This window comes from Oryx dammah, unplaced genomic scaffold (assembly GCF_014754425.2).
Source record: "Oryx dammah isolate SB20612 unplaced genomic scaffold, SCBI_Odam_1.1 HiC_scaffold_19, whole genome shotgun sequence".
NCBI classification, from domain to species: Eukaryota; Metazoa; Chordata; class Mammalia; order Artiodactyla; family Bovidae; genus Oryx; species Oryx dammah.
Genome location: NW_024070203.1, coordinates 81124657 through 81143553, shown reverse-complemented (window position 1 = coordinate 81143553; position 18897 = coordinate 81124657). Strand labels below are relative to the sequence as shown.

Sequence of the window (18897 nt, the reverse complement as noted above, 5' to 3'; positions counted from 1 at the left end):
CGTACTTTCTAGCACAGAATCTTGAGTAGAATAGAAATTTTAAAAGAATTAATGATTGCCTGTGGAGGGCCACTACAATAGAGCCTTTCATGTTCTATATTTTCTTCATTGTGTGAACTGGCATAACATTTTTAAAAGTTAATCTTTTTGGCTGCGCTGGTTCATTGTAGCTGCTTGCGGGCCTTCTCTAGTTATGCCGAGTGGAGGCCACTCTCTACTTAGGGCGGCTTCTCTTCTTGTGGAGCACGGGCACTTGGGCTTGAGTAGTTGCAGCTTATAGCCTCTAGAGCTCAGGCTCAGTAGTTGTGGTGAATGGGCTTAGTTGCCCCAAGGCATGTGGAATCTTCCTGAACCAGGGATCCGACCCACATCCCCTGCATTGGCAGACAGGTTCTTAACCACTGGGCCACCAGGGATGTCTGGCATGACTTCTTTTATCACTATTGCCCAATCTTGAAAGAGCAGAAATACCTTTGATTTAAGGGTTGAGAGGTACCTTTTCAGATTAGCTGGTTCTGGAGTTAAAGATAATCGCTTCTCAAGACTTGCTGAGATGGAGTCTCATCGAGTAGGAGTCAGGAGGCATTGGCAGCTGGTAACCACTTCAAGGGCTCCCCAGTGGCTCAGCAGTAAAGAATCTGTCTGCCAGTGCAGAAGACGCAGGTTCGGTCTCTGGGTCAGGAAGATCTGCTGGAGAAGGAAATGGCAACCCCCTCCAGTGTTCTTGCCTGGAGAATCCCATGGACAGAGGAGCTTGGTGGGCTGCAGCCCATGGGGTTGCGAAAGAGTTGGACATGACTGAGCAACTGTACAGCAACAACAACTCTGTCTTGGCCTGGAAAGGGGAATATGTATCTATAATATGTGTGCATATATAGGTGTGCTTGTGTGTATATAAATCTTTACAATATACATACACACACTTTATTTTAAACTTTAGCACTCCTTTATCCTAGATGGAAAGAAGCACTTTAGAATGAAAATCTGCCCAACATTAAGTATGGACTAAATAGTGTAAAGCAGTATTCTAGAGGCTGAGGAAGAATTAATCTTGATTTGTTGAACAGGACAGAATAGTATCTATAGTCCGTATCAGTGAAGAGTAGTTTGGTCAGGAGTATCAGAGACTTACACCTTAGGAATTTGAAAGAGGAATGAGTATCTGTTGGCTCAGGTTGGTTTGGTGCAAATGGAAATAAACGGTGTGGAATGAAATTTATTTCTACATCTGATGTGAATGGAGAGTTGAGAAGACTGGTGTGTTTGAAATAGAGAAGAATAGAGAGGTTTGGAGAGAAGGTAGTCCAGATTCTGAGATCCTTGAAAATCAGCCCGTGGGGTTTGAACTTTCTCCTCCTTGGGGATATAAGTTGAAGGCTTTTTTTAAAAGTCAGATAGAGAAGACAGAGCTATCAGCCTTGTGAGGAGTAAATTTGTGATAGAATATTAGGAACCTAAGAGTCTGGCTTCAAGTCTGGACTCTCCAGTGCTTGGTTATATGCTTTCAAGTAGAAATGTCACTTTCTGGGCCTTAGTATTCTTGTTCATAAAATGGCCAAGTTCAACTTAGTCTTTGAATTTTGCATTAGGTAAATCTAGGTGTCTGTTTAAGAATGCTCCTGGAAAGATGTGCAGATTCTGTTAGGCAACTGGAAATGAGCTGTCATTTTATACTCATTCGTTCAGATTTTTCAGTATTTTATTCTGGCCAGTTCTTTGATAGTACACATTTGCTCCTCCTACCCTTTTGGAGACATCCCCATGGCTGTCCCCTTTTTCATTGTTAGAAGAAACTCCTATCTTCTGAGACTTGTTGGGAGGGAGACCCTGTTTCCTGTAATAAAACTGACAACTCCAAATATTCATGTTCTCTAGCCTTATCCTGCTGGAGGGCAGGCATGTCATATCGGTGTGACAGAGACGTTTAGACTGAATTAAGAGCTAGCTGGGCTCGCCTGGTGGCTCAGCAGTAAAGACTCTGCCTGCAAATGCAGAAGCCACAGGAGATGTGAATTTGATCCCTGGGTTGGGAAGATCCCCTGGAGAAGGGCATGGCTACCCACTCTAGTACTCTTGCCTGGAGACTCCCAGGGACAGAGGAGCCTGGCGGGCTTCAGTCCATGGGGTCGCAAAGAGTCAGACACTACTGAAGCGACTTAGGACACACGCAGGAGCTTGCTAGTGAGAAAGTGGTATTGTGGAGCATCCATTGTGACGGTGACTCCAGCAGTGACCGGAAGGTCTAGTTCCCGGGCAGCCCCAGCGGAGCGGAGCGGCTGCTTTCAGTGCCTGGTCCTGCTGCCTGCAGTTGCCCGGATCTGTGGCGTTGGCTGTTGAGATGGTGGCGTGGTGTTTCACTGAATCAGTTGCGGCTCTTGTTCTGGCTGCTTGCCTCCCATCTCCCGTTTGTTTTCCAGGCCTGATTCTTTGGCTTTCCCAATAATTCTGTAGGCCACCTGAGGTCTTTCCAGTAAGTCCCCTTAAGTCAGTCAGAGTTGATTTCTGTTGCTTGTGACTAAGAACATTGACTGTTTTACTGCTCATTGAAATGTTTTTCTTTTTTGCTACATGTGTAACTATGTTGCTGAGATAAACGGTGAATTTGTTTTGTCAGCTCTTAAGTTCCTGAAAAATCACTGAGCAAATTGGTATTCATTACCATTTTAGGTGTGTTATGATTTGGGTGCAGCATACTTCCAGCAAGGCTCTACAAATCCAGCTGTCTATGAAAATGCCAGAGAAAAATTTTTTAGAACCAAAGAACTAATTGCAGAGGTAAGTACAGTCAAAACAGTCACATGATTTTCAGTCCTTTAAAACATCTATATATTTTTTGGTATCCATTTTTTTGATGATTAAAAAACTGTTCATTGTAGTAAATTTGATATTTTAAAAAACTAATGGAAATATTAAAAAAAATCTGTAATACTACTCTCTGGAAATAATCCCTTTTGCCGTTTTAGCTTTTTTTTTTTTTTTTTAACAGTTTTTGTTCTTTATGTTTTTATACAGTTAAGCTCATGCTATTTTGTATCTTGCTAAAATGTTAGAATATATATTTTAAATATATCTATCCTATTCTGTTATATATAGATGTGCTGTGTTTTTATTTTCCTAATGGTTGAACATTTAGATAGTTTGCTGTTCTTATTTATTATAAAGTTGCAAAATTTATATCTCCAAGCATAAATTTTTGTTTGGACTTTAGATAGAGTTAAATTCCTGCAAGTAGAATTACAATGTCAGTGGTCATTAATTTTTTTAAATGATGTAATATACAAATTGATTTCTAGGTACATTTCTGGGTACAAATTGATTTCCGAAGGCTCTGCTATTAGCAGTGAAGTTTTTTAATTGCTGATTTGATATTTATCTGGGAAACCTTTTAAAAAGTTGTGTTTCCTTAATCCTAGTAGGGCAAATATTTTCATGTGTTTATTGTTTGCATCTTTCTTTTTATGACTCACACAACTGAATTTTAAAGTATATAACTAGGTTTTTATATGCCTGGTGGCCAGAAAAATTCCCACTTCAATCTTTGCTTTCTTCACCAGAAACACTGAATAAATGCACTAGAGATGTCTTTTATTGGGAAGTCTCCTTTTAATTTGCCTCAGGAAGTCATCAGATTTCTAATTTTATGGCATCTGGGATATAGTAATTTAAAACTTTAATTTTTTAAAAAAGCATGTCTTAAAAAATTTTTTTTCTTTTTTGGTGGAAGCATTTCTATTTTTTCTGGTTGAGTGAAGATTGAGTTTTCTTTGTTGTCCCCCTTTAAATCTCTGCCAAGTATATGTATCAATATTTTAAAGTATTTTCATCTTTTTTTTTTTAACAGTTTTCATTCTTTGTTAGTATCTTAATTGTTGTTATACCTGCAGAGAGTGATAATAATGTCTACCTTTTTTATGTTGGCCTGAAAACTCTAAACCAGAAGTCACCAAAGTTTTTTGTAAAGGGCTAAATAATAAATACTTTAGACTTTGTGGGCCATGTACAGTTTCTGTGGCATCGTCTAATTTGTTGGGGTTTTATTTTCCCTCCTTTTACAACACTAAGGATTATTCTTAGGTCATGGAATCTGTAAAAACAGGACATGGGCTGGTTTTGACCTGTGAGCAATAGTTTGCTACCCCTGCTCTAAACCTTTAACTTTTTCATTTTTTATGATTCCTGTTTTCCATTGGCGTTTTCTTATACTGTTAAAATGCAATAAATGGGTGCTAGACTATTGTTTCTGTTACACTGATGGATAATGATATATACCTCTTACTTTACAGATAGGTTCATTATCTCTTCATTGTACCATAGATGAGAAGCGGTTAGCTGGCTATTGTCAAGCATGTGATGTTCTCGTGCCGTCCTCTGATAGTACATCTCAGCAATTGACTCCATATAGTCAGGTCCATATTTGTTTGAGATCTGGCAGCTATCAGGTAAGATGTGTGATGGGGATACAGTAGTGTCATTGGAAAGCCCTGTAAGCCAGACAGCAGAGTTCAAATCATGACATCACCATTTACAGTTGTGCCATTTGGGGCACGTCAAACAGATTGGCCTATAAAATAGTTGTAATAATTAAGCTTTTTATGAGAATCAAATGAAAAGTTATAGTTTATAAACTGTTAAGGCAGAGCACTGGATAGATGTTGACTCATATTACTGATAATTATCCTGTCTTGAAGGTATAAAATTTGCCCATTTTAAGTACATTCTGTAAGAAACTCTGTAGGCAGAACTTTTAACTTTTAAAATTACAGGTAGAGAACTTTTGGTTTTATGGAGGCTAAAGATCTGAAAGTACGGTCTTCCACCCTGACCTTATTAGCCACTGTGAACAGTGAGACTGAAGGAGAGGGTGAGCAGAGCAGTTTTGGTCGGCTTGGATAGTCTGTTACATAGCCCACTTTTCCAGGGAGGCTGGTCGTCATCTCACTTTTACTCATGAAAAGAGCTTAAATTAGTCTGTTGAGATTTTTTTGTTGCCCCCTCTGAGTATATATCTGCAGCTTTGTAATGAAAATCACTGGGAGTTAGAATTTGTACTTTTAAAAAAAGCCTTAATTCTAGAAAGTGAACAGTGCCTTCATCTTATTAAATTCAAAACAAATTATGAAATGACAATGCTATAACATACCTTTAGTTTTGTGTCTCCACAATGGACTTTTAGCCTAGGTTTTTAGTTCACTTTTCTCAACTTTTGGGTTGAGAGTTTTGGGGTTTTTTTTTTCTTCAGAGAAAATAGAAGAGAGGGGACAGTGCTCCTTCCCCTGCCCTCTGGCCCCTTTTTTTGCCAATTCTGATTTGCCCTAGGGAAGAAAAGTAAACTTTGTTGAAGGTGGATTTCAGATATAGATGAAGTTATCAAACACAAGAGATCTTTCAGTTACCTATCCCTAATACAGGCTTATGGGGAGTGGTAATCAATTATGATAAGATGTAGAATCTTTAAGACGGTCCCTGGCATAGTAAGACCCTTGCAGTCAAGAATGGCAGTCACAGATCGGCACATGTTACCACGTGTGACATGCTCAGTCGCTCAGTTGTGTCTGACTCTTTGCGACCCCATGGACTGTAGCCCGCCAGGCTCTTCTGTCCATGGGGATTCTCCAGGCAAGAATACTGGAGTAGTTTGCCATGCCCTTATCCAGGGGATCTTCCCAACCCAGGGATTGAACCCAGGTCTCCTGCATTGCAGGTGGATTCTTTACCAGCTGAGCCATCAGGGAAGCCCGCATGTTACCGTAGAAGTAATAAAGGGGTCAGTGCTCTTGCTGTAGAGCTGATTTAGCTATTTCCAGAAATCCCCACACTGTCACCCCTACTTTCTTCCATTGCTTGATAAAGAGCTGATAAACAACTGAGAAAAAAGACTATTAAAAATACTATGATAATATCATTTATTAGAATGATAAATTTTGTACAGTTCACTAATATATTTTAAACCATTTAACTTGATTAGACTAGTTTCTTAGCACACTTTTTTTAGCTGAAATATTTCTCTGTTTTAGCGTTTTAAAAAGTTTGTTGTATGAAATCATGTTTAAAGTGGAGGAGAGGAATTTTAAAAGTCTCTAATAACATAGCTGAATTACTACTTAATGATTCTTTTCTCACCTCTCACTTTTGGCCCATGATCTCCAATTTTAAAGAAGGGTAGTGGGGTGCTTTTGCCATTTCATACTGTTCATGGGGTTCTCAAGGCAAAAATACTAAAGTGGTTTGCCATTCCCTTCCCCAGTGGACCATGTTTTGTCAGAACTCTCCACCGTGACCCGTCTGTCTTGGATGGCCCTACACGGCATGGTCCATAGTTTCATTGAGTTAGACAAGGCTGTGGTCCATGTGATCAGTTTGGTTAGTTTTCTGTGATTGTGGTTTTCATTCTGTCTGCCCTTTGATGAATAAGGATAAGAGGCTTATGGAAGCTTCCTGATGGGAGAGACTGACTAGGCGGGGGAAACTGGGTCTTGTTCTGATGGGTGGGGTCATGCTCAGTAAATCTTTAATCCAATTTTCTGTTGATGGGTGGGGCTGTGTTCCCTCCCTCTTGTTTGGCCTGAGGCCAGACTGTTGACCCATGCCTCCACCAGAGACTCCTGGACACTCACAGGCAAGTCTAGCTCAGTCTCTTGTGGGGACACCGCTCCTCACTTAGTCATGTATGCATGTGAGAGTTGGACCATAAAGAAAGCTGAGTGCCAAAGAATTGATGCTTTTGAACTGTGGTGTTGGAGAAGATTCTTGAGAGTCCCTTGGACTGCAAGGAGATTAAACCTGTCAATCCTAAAGGAAATCAACCCTTAATATTCCTTGGAAGGACTGATACTGAAGCTGAAACTCCAATCCTTTGCCCACCTGATGCGAAGAACTGACTCATTGGACTGTTAAAAGACCCTCATGCTGGGAAAGATTGAGGGAGGGAGGAGAAAGGGTCAACAGATTGGTTGGATGGTCAACACAGGTTGGATGGCATCACCGATTCAATGGACATGAATTTGAGCAAGCTCCGGGAGTTGGTGATGGACAGGGAGGCCTGGCATGCTGCAGTCCATGGGGTTGCAAAGAGTAGGGCATGACTTGAGCTATTGAATTGAACTGAGGGGGGTGCTATTTTTACCCTTAATGTAATTTTAAAATTTTAGGAAGAGATTTTCCTAACAAGATATTTTAATGATTTTCTTCACTGTGTAATTTCTATTTCAGAAAGACTTAAAATTTTATTAAAAAAAAATTTTTTTTAAGAGACTTTCAAGATTTTTGAAATAGTTGCAATTTTTTGTCTGTGTTCCAGGAGGTAATAAAGATCTTTGTTGAAGACAACTTAACCTTCAGTTTACCTATCCAGTTCCGGCAGTCGGTCCTAAGGGAACTCTTTCAGAAAGCTCAACAGGGGTAAGTAAGTGAATTACTTTTTGATTTTTATGTAAGAGTAAGTGTGCATTTCCGATTTATCAATAATGTCCCTCCAGATTACCTGTATGTCTGTCACAGTGCTTTCACTTTATTTTTACTCTATGGAGAGTTAACATGGCTAGAGGAGCCGCTTTAATTTTCATTTAATTCTTTTTTTAAAAGTGCTTGGGTAAAAAAAATTTACACAGCAGAGTTTGATTCTGTTAGTTTGATTCAGATTAATCTGTATACCTAAATATACACTTTTATTCTCTTCCAAAACTTCAGTCACTTGCTCATTTGGTAAATTTAAAACTCCTGTTTATTTTTTTCCCCCATTGACTTAGGTAATTACTAATGTGCCTGAATATTGTAAAAATCTTACCTCTCAAGAATAAATGGCCCATTCTTGTGATTTTAGTTTTATAATTATACCTTTCTATTAAAAAATAAATGAGTGTATCTACTTTTGTATTTGACAGAAATGAAGCCCTGGATGAAATCTGTTTTAAAGTCTGTGCCTGTAACACAGTCCGTGATGTATTAGAAGGTAGAACAATTAGTGTTCAATTTAACCAGCTATTTCTTAGACCTAATAAAGAGAAAATAGACTTTCTGCTTGAGGTGAGACGTTTTTCCCCCTTTGGTTTATAATTTTGCTTTGAGTTTTCCAGTGGCCTCCTAGCTGCCGCACCTGGAGCCCTCTTCACTGTCCTCGTCCGAGGGTCTCGCCTCTCCGGCTCAGGCGGCGCGGCCGACAGTGCACTTGCCCACCGTGTCTGCTGCTGGAGCTCGCTTCTGCTTCTCCGCCATCACTGGGGTTTCCTTAGTCCTCCATTGACTTCTCCTTTGATCTCCCTTTAATGTTTTCCTTTACTGAAGTTTTGTCCTTGGCTCACTCAGCTTGTTTTATTCTTCACCACTTTTATTTTCTTCCAAAACTTCAGTCACTTGCTCCCTAAAAACGCTCAGATCATACCTCTTGCCTCTCATGTGAGCTCCATAATTTGTGTTTCTACCGGACCTCTCTCTCTCTAATAGTCTTAATGTAGCAGACCTTGAGAGAAGTGCATCAAATACAGATAATACCATTTTGTTCCAAAAATACGATACTGCCAGTGCTCTCGAAGTCCTTAATGTGTCTTCCCACACCCTCTCTGCTCCTCCTTGAGGAAGCTACTACCCTGCTTTTTTGTGATAGTTATTTCCTCATTTCCCATTACAGTTGTATCCCCATTGTATGTACCCTTAAAGAATATTCTTAAATTTGCCTGTTTTGACCTCCACATAAATGAAATCATATTTGTCTTTTTTAAGTTGTCTTTCAGGGAACATATTTGTGAGATGTTTTTCAAGTTGTATGCAGATATAGTTTTTTTTTTCCTCATTGCTGTAAGATGTTACAACATTATGTAACCATGCCACAATTTATTTATTCTTATGATTATGGACATTTGTGTTATTTACAGGTTGGGGTTATTCTGCTGCTTGAACATTCTTGTGCTTACATCCTGGTGCACCCACATACCATTTATCTGTTACATTCCTGGAGAAAGTATATCTGCAATTTTACCGTAAAGTTTCAAAGCGTTTCTGCCACTGCATGTATGAGAGTTTTTGTTGATCAGGATCTCACTGTCAGATTCCCTGTCTGGGTCATTGTATAATGGTATCTCGTTGAGGTGATTTTATTTACTTATTTGTTGGCTGCATCAGATCTTTGTTGCTGAGTGGGCTTTCTCTGCTTGCGGCCTGTGGGGTCTACTCTTGATTGTAGTGTGTTCATTGCAGTTCAACTGCAGTGCAGTTCTAGCCCTGCATTGCAGGGCTTCTCACAGTGGCTTCTCTCTTTGAGGAGTGCAGGCTCTAGGTGCACAGGCTCAGTAGTTGTGGGGCGGAGACTTAGTTGCTCTGCAGCATGTGGGATCTTCCTGAACCAGGGATTGAACTCCAGCCCCCTGCATTGGCAGGCAGGTTCTTAACCACTGGATCACTGGATCACCAGGAAAGCCCCCATTGAGGTTTTAATGTCCTTTTCCTTTCCCTTTATTTTTTGTTTCTTTATTTTCCTTCCTTTTCCTTTATTACTGGTGAATTTAACAGCTTTTCATTTATTTTTTTTCATATACAGATTTCATTTTTTGAGGTGCTTGTTCAAGTGGTATGGCTCAGTTTTCTGTTGAATAGTCTTTTTTTTTTTTTGGCAGGAGTTTTTAATATATTCTGTCCTTTACTAGTTTTAAGTATTGCAAGTATGTTTTCTGAGGTTCACTTTTAACTTTTATTATTTTAAAAGTTCTTAATTTTAATATAATAAAATTTATCAGTCTTTCTCATAAAGGAAGAGATTAATGAATGAATTTCTGTGTCTTGCTTAAAGCTTTTCATATCCTGTAGTTGTGAAAATTATCCTGTATTTTATTTTCTAAAAGCTCTAGAACTTGGCCTTCTTTTCACATTTAGGTCTTTAATCCACCTGTGATTGAATTTTGTGTATCATGGGGAGATTTGGGTCTTTAATCCACCTGTGATTGAATTTTGTGTATCATGGGGAGATTTGGGTCTTTAATCCACCTGTGATTGAATCTTGTGCTCATGGAAGTAGGGAATCCGGTGTCATTTTTTCCTCACGTGTTTCAGAGCCAGTTGCTGAAAGTGTCCTCTTTTTTCTGCCGGTGTCTAGCGCTGCCTCCATTGGATTCCAAGTATCAGACATGCACACCTGTGTGGGCCTGTCTCTAGGCTACTCTGTGACAGCTTTTCTGTTTGTTTACCCATCCATCATACCCGTACCCAGGCTTGGTATCATCTAAAGCACAAACCTTGTTTTCCACAGTTGTATTGGTTTTGCTTATCTTTTTACATTTTCTTGTAGACAGTAGACTCAGATGGTGAAGTTTCAGAAGTAAGCCTGTTGGATTTTTGTTTGAAATTACATTACACTTAAAAGCCAACTTGTGAAAAATTAGTAGCATTACCATATTGAGTATCCTAATCTAGGAGCTGGTATGGCTCTTGATTTATTTTTGTGCCCTTTAATGTCCTTTAAAGCTTTATAATTTTTCCAGAGAAGTCTTTTTTTTTTCATGAACTATAATTGAATTTGTATAATTGACTTTGTTTCCAGCTAGTAACATACAATTCACTCAGTCAAAGTGTACAGTTCAGTGATTTTTAGTATGTTCATAGAGTTGTGCAGCCATCACCTCAGCCAGTTTGCCAACATTTCATTCCTCTCTGCCCCTGTAAGAAAACTCTTAACCATTAGCAATCATTTCTCATTTTCCTCTCAATCCCTGCAACCCTAGACAACTATTGATCTATTTTTTGTCTCTGTAGATTTGCCTATTCTGGACATGTCATATAAGTGAAGTCATAAAACATATGGTCTTTTGTAACTCACTTCTTTCACTTGGTATTGAAGACATTTCATCCATGTTGGAATGTCCCTCAGTACTTTATTCCTTTTTATAGGTGAATAGTGTCCTACTGAATGGATACACTTACTTCCTCTTCAGTGTCTGTTTTGAGTGTCCATTCATCACTTGATGGATGTTAGTGTTGTTTCTATTTTTTGGCTCTTGTTAATAGTACTGCTGTACATGTTATATAATTTAGCTTTTGTGTCAGCATATTAGAGAGCATTGACAATTTGTTGAGGTTAGGATCTTTTATACTAATAACTTTTTGACTTCTTGTAAATAATATGTGGGAAGTCTAACCTAATAAATTCACAATGATATTTAAATAATATTATTTTTAGATGACTAATATTTTCATAGCTAAGTTGCTCTTTGTTTTCATTGTTTATTTTTTAAACCTTGGTTACCTCCCTAACCATTGGTCCTGTGTTCTTTAGCTATTGTGGATCATCCTTCTCAGCTGTCCAAGATGGGTCTTTTCTCACTTTTCTGAGGGGAACTCCTGATTCTTACAGTTTATCACTCCATTTAATTTGGGGCCATACTTTGTAAATTTCCATGGGACTTGTTCATATGCTAAATAGATTATTCTTTACTGCATAATCCGTGAGATTATCCTTTACCTACAGTTCTTGAAATGGTCACATTCCACGCCCTCTGCCCATAATGCATTCTTATTCTTTGGTCTCCTTTCTTAAATTTCTTAACCAAATCTGTGACTGATCCATGTCTGAAAGGACAATTTGATTGTTTTTAAATCTAAACTTGCAAACTGTAGTATAATTATTTTGAAGTACCCATATTCAAATAAAAATTACCCAAATTCCTAGGTTTGTTCAAGATCAATAAATTTAGAAAAAGCTTCGGATACTTTGAAAGGAAACATGGCTGCTTTTTTGAAGTAAGTGCCTTTCTCTTCTTCTTTTTCTTAATTTTGAGCTTAGGTCTGTGAGAAAAATATCTTTTATTCCTTATCATTTTACATTTACCTTGCCTGTCTTCATATATCCAGGTAGTAATTGGTAGTTGAGAACACTTACAGTTTAAATTTGTGTAGCCGCATAAAACTTAGGATTCTTGCTGTTACCCTCTTTAATACTGTAGCAGTGAAATCATAACTTTAGATAAGGACCAAAGAGAAATTTTAAAAACTGTTCAAATTATTGTTGTGCAGTTACTGAATGGTGGCTTTTAAACAGTTTATTAATAAAAATAGGTTATATGATTTTTTTCCCCAAACTAAAATTATATTCTTCTTTGTTTTATAACATTTCTTACTGATCTAGGAATGTGTGTCTGGGGTTGGAAGACCTGCAGTATGTTTTCATGATTTCTTCACATGAGCTTTTCATCACATTACTGAAAGATGAAGAACGAAAGTTACTTGTCGATCAGATGAGGAAGAGGTCCCCTAGAGTCAATCTGTGCATTAAACCCGTAACTTCATTTTATGATATCCCAGGTTAGATTTCCTAGCTCGAATTTTGGCATATTTTGCTCCTCAGGAAATTTGAGGCTATCTTCTTAATTTTTTTTCTATTTACACTAATGCTGGTAACTAATAGAAAACCTGTCTTTTGAGGTCATATTCTGTCTAAGCAGTTAAGTTTTGGGAGTCTGCTGAGTATGGTTAATGGAGATGTAGGTCTGGATACGTAAAAGATTTTAGCTGGGGAAATAGATCTGCTGCTGTGTTCTTGAAAGTATAAACCAAGAGGGAAGAGGAGTGGTTACAAGCAAAAAATGGTGCAGGCCTGCATGCATTACAGTCTTCATATCACTGTCTGCTGGCTAAACAGTCAGCTTTGACAACATGCCATTTTAGCCTTATTTGATGATTTTCTTCCATTGTTTTCTCTTATTTTATAAATGTAATAAGAAAATATAGTGCTGCTTGTTAATAAGAAATACAAGCTTCAACATTCAATATGCAGGGGAGACAGAATTCAGTTGACTGAACTTGTTGCTACTTTGGACCTCACTAGATTTAAGCTGCTTTGACTCGGTCATAAAGGAAAAGAGTGATATTATCAAAGATAAAATGCTGGCAATGCATTATTGAAGACTGTATCTGAAAGTTGAGTTGTAATTAGGAATTTTAACGATCGATTCTTGGTTCTCTGGGAAGGCAGTGCCTCTACCTTCTCATTCTCTCCCTTCGAAAAACATTCTTAAAGTTTACTACTCAGAACATTTTAGAAGTGCTTTTAACACAGGATGTTCAAAAATAAATCAAATTTTTCCATATATCCCACATAATTCTTTCCATGTAAAGTTACTGATTTTTATTGGTTTATATTTTCGTTACCTTTATTTGATAAATGAAGACATAATCCAAGTTGTGTTAGGCTTTTTATATGAGAGTGAAGTTAAAACATAGTTTGCATTAAGTTGGATAAATCAGTTTTCAAGATGAAAGTTTATAAACTTATTAGAAGTTTATAAACTTCTAATATTTATAAACATGCACAAGTTCGGTCAGTAAATTACCATTCTCATGTTTTCACGATTATGAATGAGTAACGAATGAATAATGTATCAAATAATTATTTAAATGAAAATCTCTTCTTCCTTTCTTAGCCTCAGCAAGTGTCACCATTGGCCAGTTGGAACATCAACTGATACTGTCAGTGGATCCATGGAGAATTCGACAGATTTTAATTGAATTACATGGTATGACTTCAGAGCGTGAATTCTGGACGGTGTCTAATAAGGTAAGAAACCTCTGTTTGGAACAGATAAGAAAATGACCCTTGTTTTCTGATGTAATCTAATAGAAGAGCTGTTCCTTGAACTTTTTGAGAATAAGAAGCCCTTTTGTTTGTTAATAATTCATCAGTAATGTGAAAGACCTTCACACGACATTGTATTTTGAACATCTACTGATAGAGAAAATATGAAATAGGTAAAAAAGATATTAAATCAGTAACAACAAAAAATGAGTTTCTGTTTCATTTGTTGTTACAGCATCTACATGCATTTTCAGTATAGCTGTAAATATGTGTATATTTGTGCAGTCTGCAGCTAATACTTGCCATACAGAGTAGTTTTGGTTTAGTTTTTTCATGTCCTAAGTCTGAAGGCTGCAGGTTAGAATCACCTCATTAAAACTTGTTTATAGAACATTTTTAGCTTTAGATATGTTTTTAAAAATGCCCCCCTCACTCCCCCAAAAATGCCAAGATAATGTTTCTGAAGTTGTCTAAGTTCTGCTGCATGGAAAGTGCAAATGAAATAGCTTTTTAAACATTCAGTGGAATATAGCTAGAGATTATTATACTTTACCTTCACCTGCATCTGTGAGCTAAGGGAACTAGCTCACAGATGCAGGTGAAGGTAAAGTGTAATGATATGGGGAGTTTGCCTTTAGCGTGAGCGTCTTATTTGTTAGGTGTAGTCGTAGTGCGTCCATGCTATTGTGTCCCAGCTCTTTGCAGCCCCATGGACTGCAGCCCACCAGGCTCCTCTGTCCATGGGATTTCCCGGGCAAGAATACTAGAGTGGGTTGCCATTTCCTTCTCCAGGAGATCTTCCTGACCCAGGGATTGAACCCATTGCAGGAGGATTCTTTACTTGCTGAGCCACTAGGGAAGCCCCTATAATAATATGAATGTGTTTCTAATATAGCTAGCTGCGTACTCCCTCTCTGCTGAATGTGATAAAAAGCAGCTAGAAATTGATGTGTATTCTGTGGGATTTGAATGTACAAGTGAAGTGAAATGAAAAATTGATCTCAGTCTTAGTTGGGCTTCCATAGCATTGAAATCATTATTTGTGTTCATTTATATGGATGAGGAAGTGTACAGCATAAGAGTTATGAGCCAAAGTTCTGGTACTAAGTACCTGAGTGTGAATCCCAGTGCTCTACTTAATTAGCTGTATAGTCTTCAGCAAGTTATTTAACTTCTGTGTGCCTCCGTTTTCTGATCTGTGAAATGGAGATATAGTACCTATTTAATAATAACTTGTGAGGATCATATGGATTAACACATACTAAACTCCTAGATTTCGTCTTTATTTCTATAGGTTATCCTTCAGAAATTTCCAATCCATTTAATTATTTATTACTAGGTTATTATAGTGAATATGTTCATCTTAATTAGCGGTTCGTTGCAGCTATCATTTTCTTTTCTCTTTAAAAAATGACGTTTGAATGATTTTGTTAAATGGAGTTGACTGTTACTGAAGAATTGTTATCTAGATTTGGCTTTGTGTGTGTGTGTTTATGTATTTTTATTTCTTCCAGTGGGAGTTACCTCTTGTCTATAGTAGTGTCATCCTGGGAATTAAAGACAATTTAACAAGAGATTTGGTTTACATTCTAATGGCCAAAGGTCTACACTGCAGTACTGTTAAGGTGAGTAAAATTATACACTGACCTCTGGTTAAGAATATGCTTTATTAGTTTAGGGTGAAACCAGGAATCAGGATCAGTTTTGTGTTTCTGGTCTTAAAATCATCATTGTAGGTCTGAAAGGATATCTGAAAAGGCATTTTGGTTTATTCTTTTCCCTTTGTCCTCATAACTATACAAAAATGGTCTTGAACATATAGCTTTGTCTCTATTTCTTTTAAAAAATTAGACAACATGAATAGTTCTTATTTGTATTTAGTATTGTGTTAGTAAAAGATTGTATTTCAAGCTAAAAACAAAACAAAGATCCTTAAAATCACTTGGGAAGTAGTCTGGGCTGGAAATACAGATTTGGGACTCATCATAGATCACCCTAGGAGGATATACTAGGGTGTCTAGCATTGCATCCAAGAAACGGTGTCATGGAAGAGTCTGCTATGAGAACTAGACTTGTGGAGTCATGATAGCTAAGGGGTAGAAGAAGTCAGGTAGAGGGAATGGACAGTACTGGGCTGTAGCCCCAAAGTCCAGTTAAGTAACTGGAAGATAGTCAGTAGAATGTGCCATTCAGTTCAGTTCAGTCGCTCAGTTGTGTCCAACTCTTTGCGACCCCATGAATTGCAGCACGCCAGGCCTCCCTGTCCATCACCAACTCCCAGAGTTCACTCAGACTCAGGTCCATCGAGTCAGTGATGCCATCCAGCCATCTCATCCTCTGTCGTCCCCTTCTCCTCCTGCCCCCAATCCCTCCCAGCATCAGGGTCTTTTCCAATGAGTCAACTCTTCGCATGAGGTGACCAAAGTACTGGAGTTTGAGCTTTAGCATCATTCCTTCCAAAGAAATCCCAGGGCTGATCTCCTTCAGAATGGACTGGTTGGATCTCCTTGCAGTCCAAGGTACTCTCAAGAGTCTTCTCCAACACCACAGTTCAAAAGCATCAATTCTTTTGTGCTCAGCCTTCTTCACAGTGCAACTCTCACATCCATACATGACCACAGGAAAAACCATAGCCTTGACGAGACGGACCTTAGTCAGCAAAGTAATGTCTCTGCTTTTGAATATGCTATCTAGGTTGGTCATAACTTTCCTTCCAAGGAGTAAGCGTCTTTTAATTTCATGGCTGCAGTCACCATCTGCAGTGATTTTGGAGCCCCCCGAAATAAAGTCTGACACTGTTTCCACTGTTTCTCCATCTATTTCCCATGAAGTGATGGGACCAGATACCATGATCTTCATTTTCTGAATGTTGAGCTTTAAGCCAACTTTTTCACTCTCCTCTTTCACTTTCATCAAGACGCTTTTTAGTTCCTCTTCACTTTCTGCCATAAGGGTGGTGTCATCTGCATATCTGAGGTTATTGATATTTCTCCCAGCAATCTTGATTCCAGCCTGTGTTTCTTCCAGTCCAGCATTTCTCATGATGTACTCTGCATAGAAGTTAAATAAGCAGGGTGACAATATACAGCCTTGATGTACTCCTTTTCCTATTTGGAACCAGTGTGTTGTTCATGTCCAGTTCTAACTGTTGCTTCCTGACCTGCATACGGATTTCTCAAGAGGCAGGTCAGGTGGTCTGGTATTCCCATCTCTCTCAGAATTTTCCACAGTTTATTGTGATCCACACAGTCAAAGGCTTCGGCATAGTCAACAAAGCAGAAATAGATGTTTTTCTGGAACACTCTTGCTTTTTCAGTGATCCAGCGGATGCTGGCAATTTGATCTCTGGTTCCTCTGCCTTTCCTAAAACCAGCTTGAACATCAGGAATTTCACAGTTCACATATTGTTGAAGCCTGGCTTGGAGAATTTTGAGCATTACTTTACTAGCCGTGTGAGAGGAGTGCAATTGTGCAGTAGTTTGAGCATTCTTTGGCATTGCCTTTCTTTGGGATTGGAATGAAAACTGACCTTTTCCAGTCCTGTGGCCACTGCTGAGTTTTCCAAATTTGCTGGCATATTGCGTGCAGCACTTTCACAGCATCATCTTTCAGGATTTGAAATAGCTCCACTGGAATTCAAGTTCTTTATTTAGTAAGAGCCATTTCTTCTTCATGACATGAGGAATAGAAGCCAGATTATAAAAGCATGTGGAAAGAGAGAGAATGAGCGAAGGCTGTGTTTTGGAAAAATTAGAAGATGATGTATAGGAAAGGGCTTAGATCATAGCTTATTTGTTTTATTTATTAGTCAGTTATATAGGCTAATAGGGTTGTGTGCAGAATTTTAGAATGTGGAACCTTGTGGAAGGGGGTAACGTCTAATTCTGACTGTCTTAGGTGGAGAAGGGTGTTTAATCATGGAATTTTATACCTGTATAACATATGTATATTGTATGTAACATTTATATAAACCTTTTTTGTTTTGTTACAGTTTATGTAAAACTTCTTTAGTAATATAGCATGCATATTATACTGATTTTTTATTGAATGTTTTAAAAAATTACAGGGAATTCCCTGGAGGTCCAGTGGTTTGGAGTTATGCTTCCATTGCAGGAGGCATGCATTTGATGCCTGGTCAGGAAGATCCCACTGGAGAAGGAAGTGGCAACCCACTCCAGAATTCTTGCCTGGCAAATCCCATGGACAGAGGAGCCTGGTGGGCTACAGTCCATAGGGTCGCAAGAGTTGGATATGACTTAGCAACTAAACCACCATATATATCTGCACCACCACCACGGAGAACTAAGATCCCGCATGCCACGTGGTGAAGCCAAAAAATATATATATATAAAAGCATTAAATATTTATTGGAATAAGTCGGTAATGCGGAGATGATAAGTAAAAAGGTGATAATCTAGCCTCACTCCTCAAGATAACCAGTGTTCACCATTTAAATTAATTCTTCTCTTTGTTCTGTACTTATAAAGACATTTTTCTCACTTCAGAGGAAAGGTGATTCAGACCATTCTGCTATTCTTTTTATAGGACTTTGCCCATGCTAAACAGCTATTTGCTGCTTGTTTGGAGTTGGTGACAGAATTCTCACCAAAACTTCGTCAGGTCATGCTGAATGAGATGCTTCTTCTGGATATTTATACGCATGAAGCTGGAACAGGGCAGTCAGGAGAGAGACCTCCTTCTGATCTTATTAGTAGGGTGCGAGGATATCTGGAAATGAGGCTTCCTGGTAAGACACTTTCACAAAGCCAGATTTCAGGACTTTAGTACTCAAGTAACTGTGGGGAAGATTCTAAAAGAATATTTACAGGACTTTTTAACCATCAATGAAAAACTTTTCTTTTAAAACAATTCAGATGTGAAGTTCACTCGAGAACATTGGGGGTAGTGTCAAAAACTGTTCTAGGACTGCCATATATTAGTACCAAAAATATATTTGTTTACGGTTCCGGCGATGAGATGTCTGAAATCGGGGTCTGCAGGGCCGTGCTTCCTTTGAAGGCTGTTGCTCTTCTGTCGTCTCTAGTGGCTCCCAGCGGCCTTTGACATTCCTGGGCTTGCAGCTGCATCACTCGTCCTTGTCTCTTTCATGTGGCCTTCTCGTGTGTGTGTGTGTGAGTGTGTGTGTGTGTGTGTCATTTTGTCTCATGTGGCCTCGTGTGTGTGTGTGTATGTGTATGTGTGGCATTTTGTCTTTCACATGGCCTCGTGTGTGTGTGTGTGTGTGTGGCGTTTTGTTGCTTTCACGTGGCCTTCTGTGTGTGTGTGTGTGTCATTTTGTTTCTTTCATGTGGCCTCGTGTGTGTGTGTGTGTGTGTGTGTGTGTG

At 38.6% G+C, this 18897-nt stretch overlaps 1 protein-coding gene across 1 annotated transcript in view; it reads left to right on the top strand.

Moving 5' to 3' along the window:
- Nucleotides 1-18897, top strand: part of INTS8 (integrator complex subunit 8) — a 48340-nt gene that overhangs the window by 9183 nt on the left and 20260 nt on the right. The window contains exons 7-15 of the mRNA XM_040261044.1: nt 2668-2775; nt 4284-4439; nt 7298-7398; nt 7881-8022; nt 11651-11721; nt 12107-12282; nt 13401-13534; nt 15067-15177; nt 18098-18299. Coding sequence (XP_040116978.1) covers nt 2668-2775; nt 4284-4439; nt 7298-7398; nt 7881-8022; nt 11651-11721; nt 12107-12282; nt 13401-13534; nt 15067-15177; nt 18098-18299 — 1201 coding nt within the window. The remainder of the gene's footprint in view (nt 1-2667; nt 2776-4283; nt 4440-7297; nt 7399-7880; nt 8023-11650; nt 11722-12106; nt 12283-13400; nt 13535-15066; nt 15178-18097; nt 18300-18897) is intronic.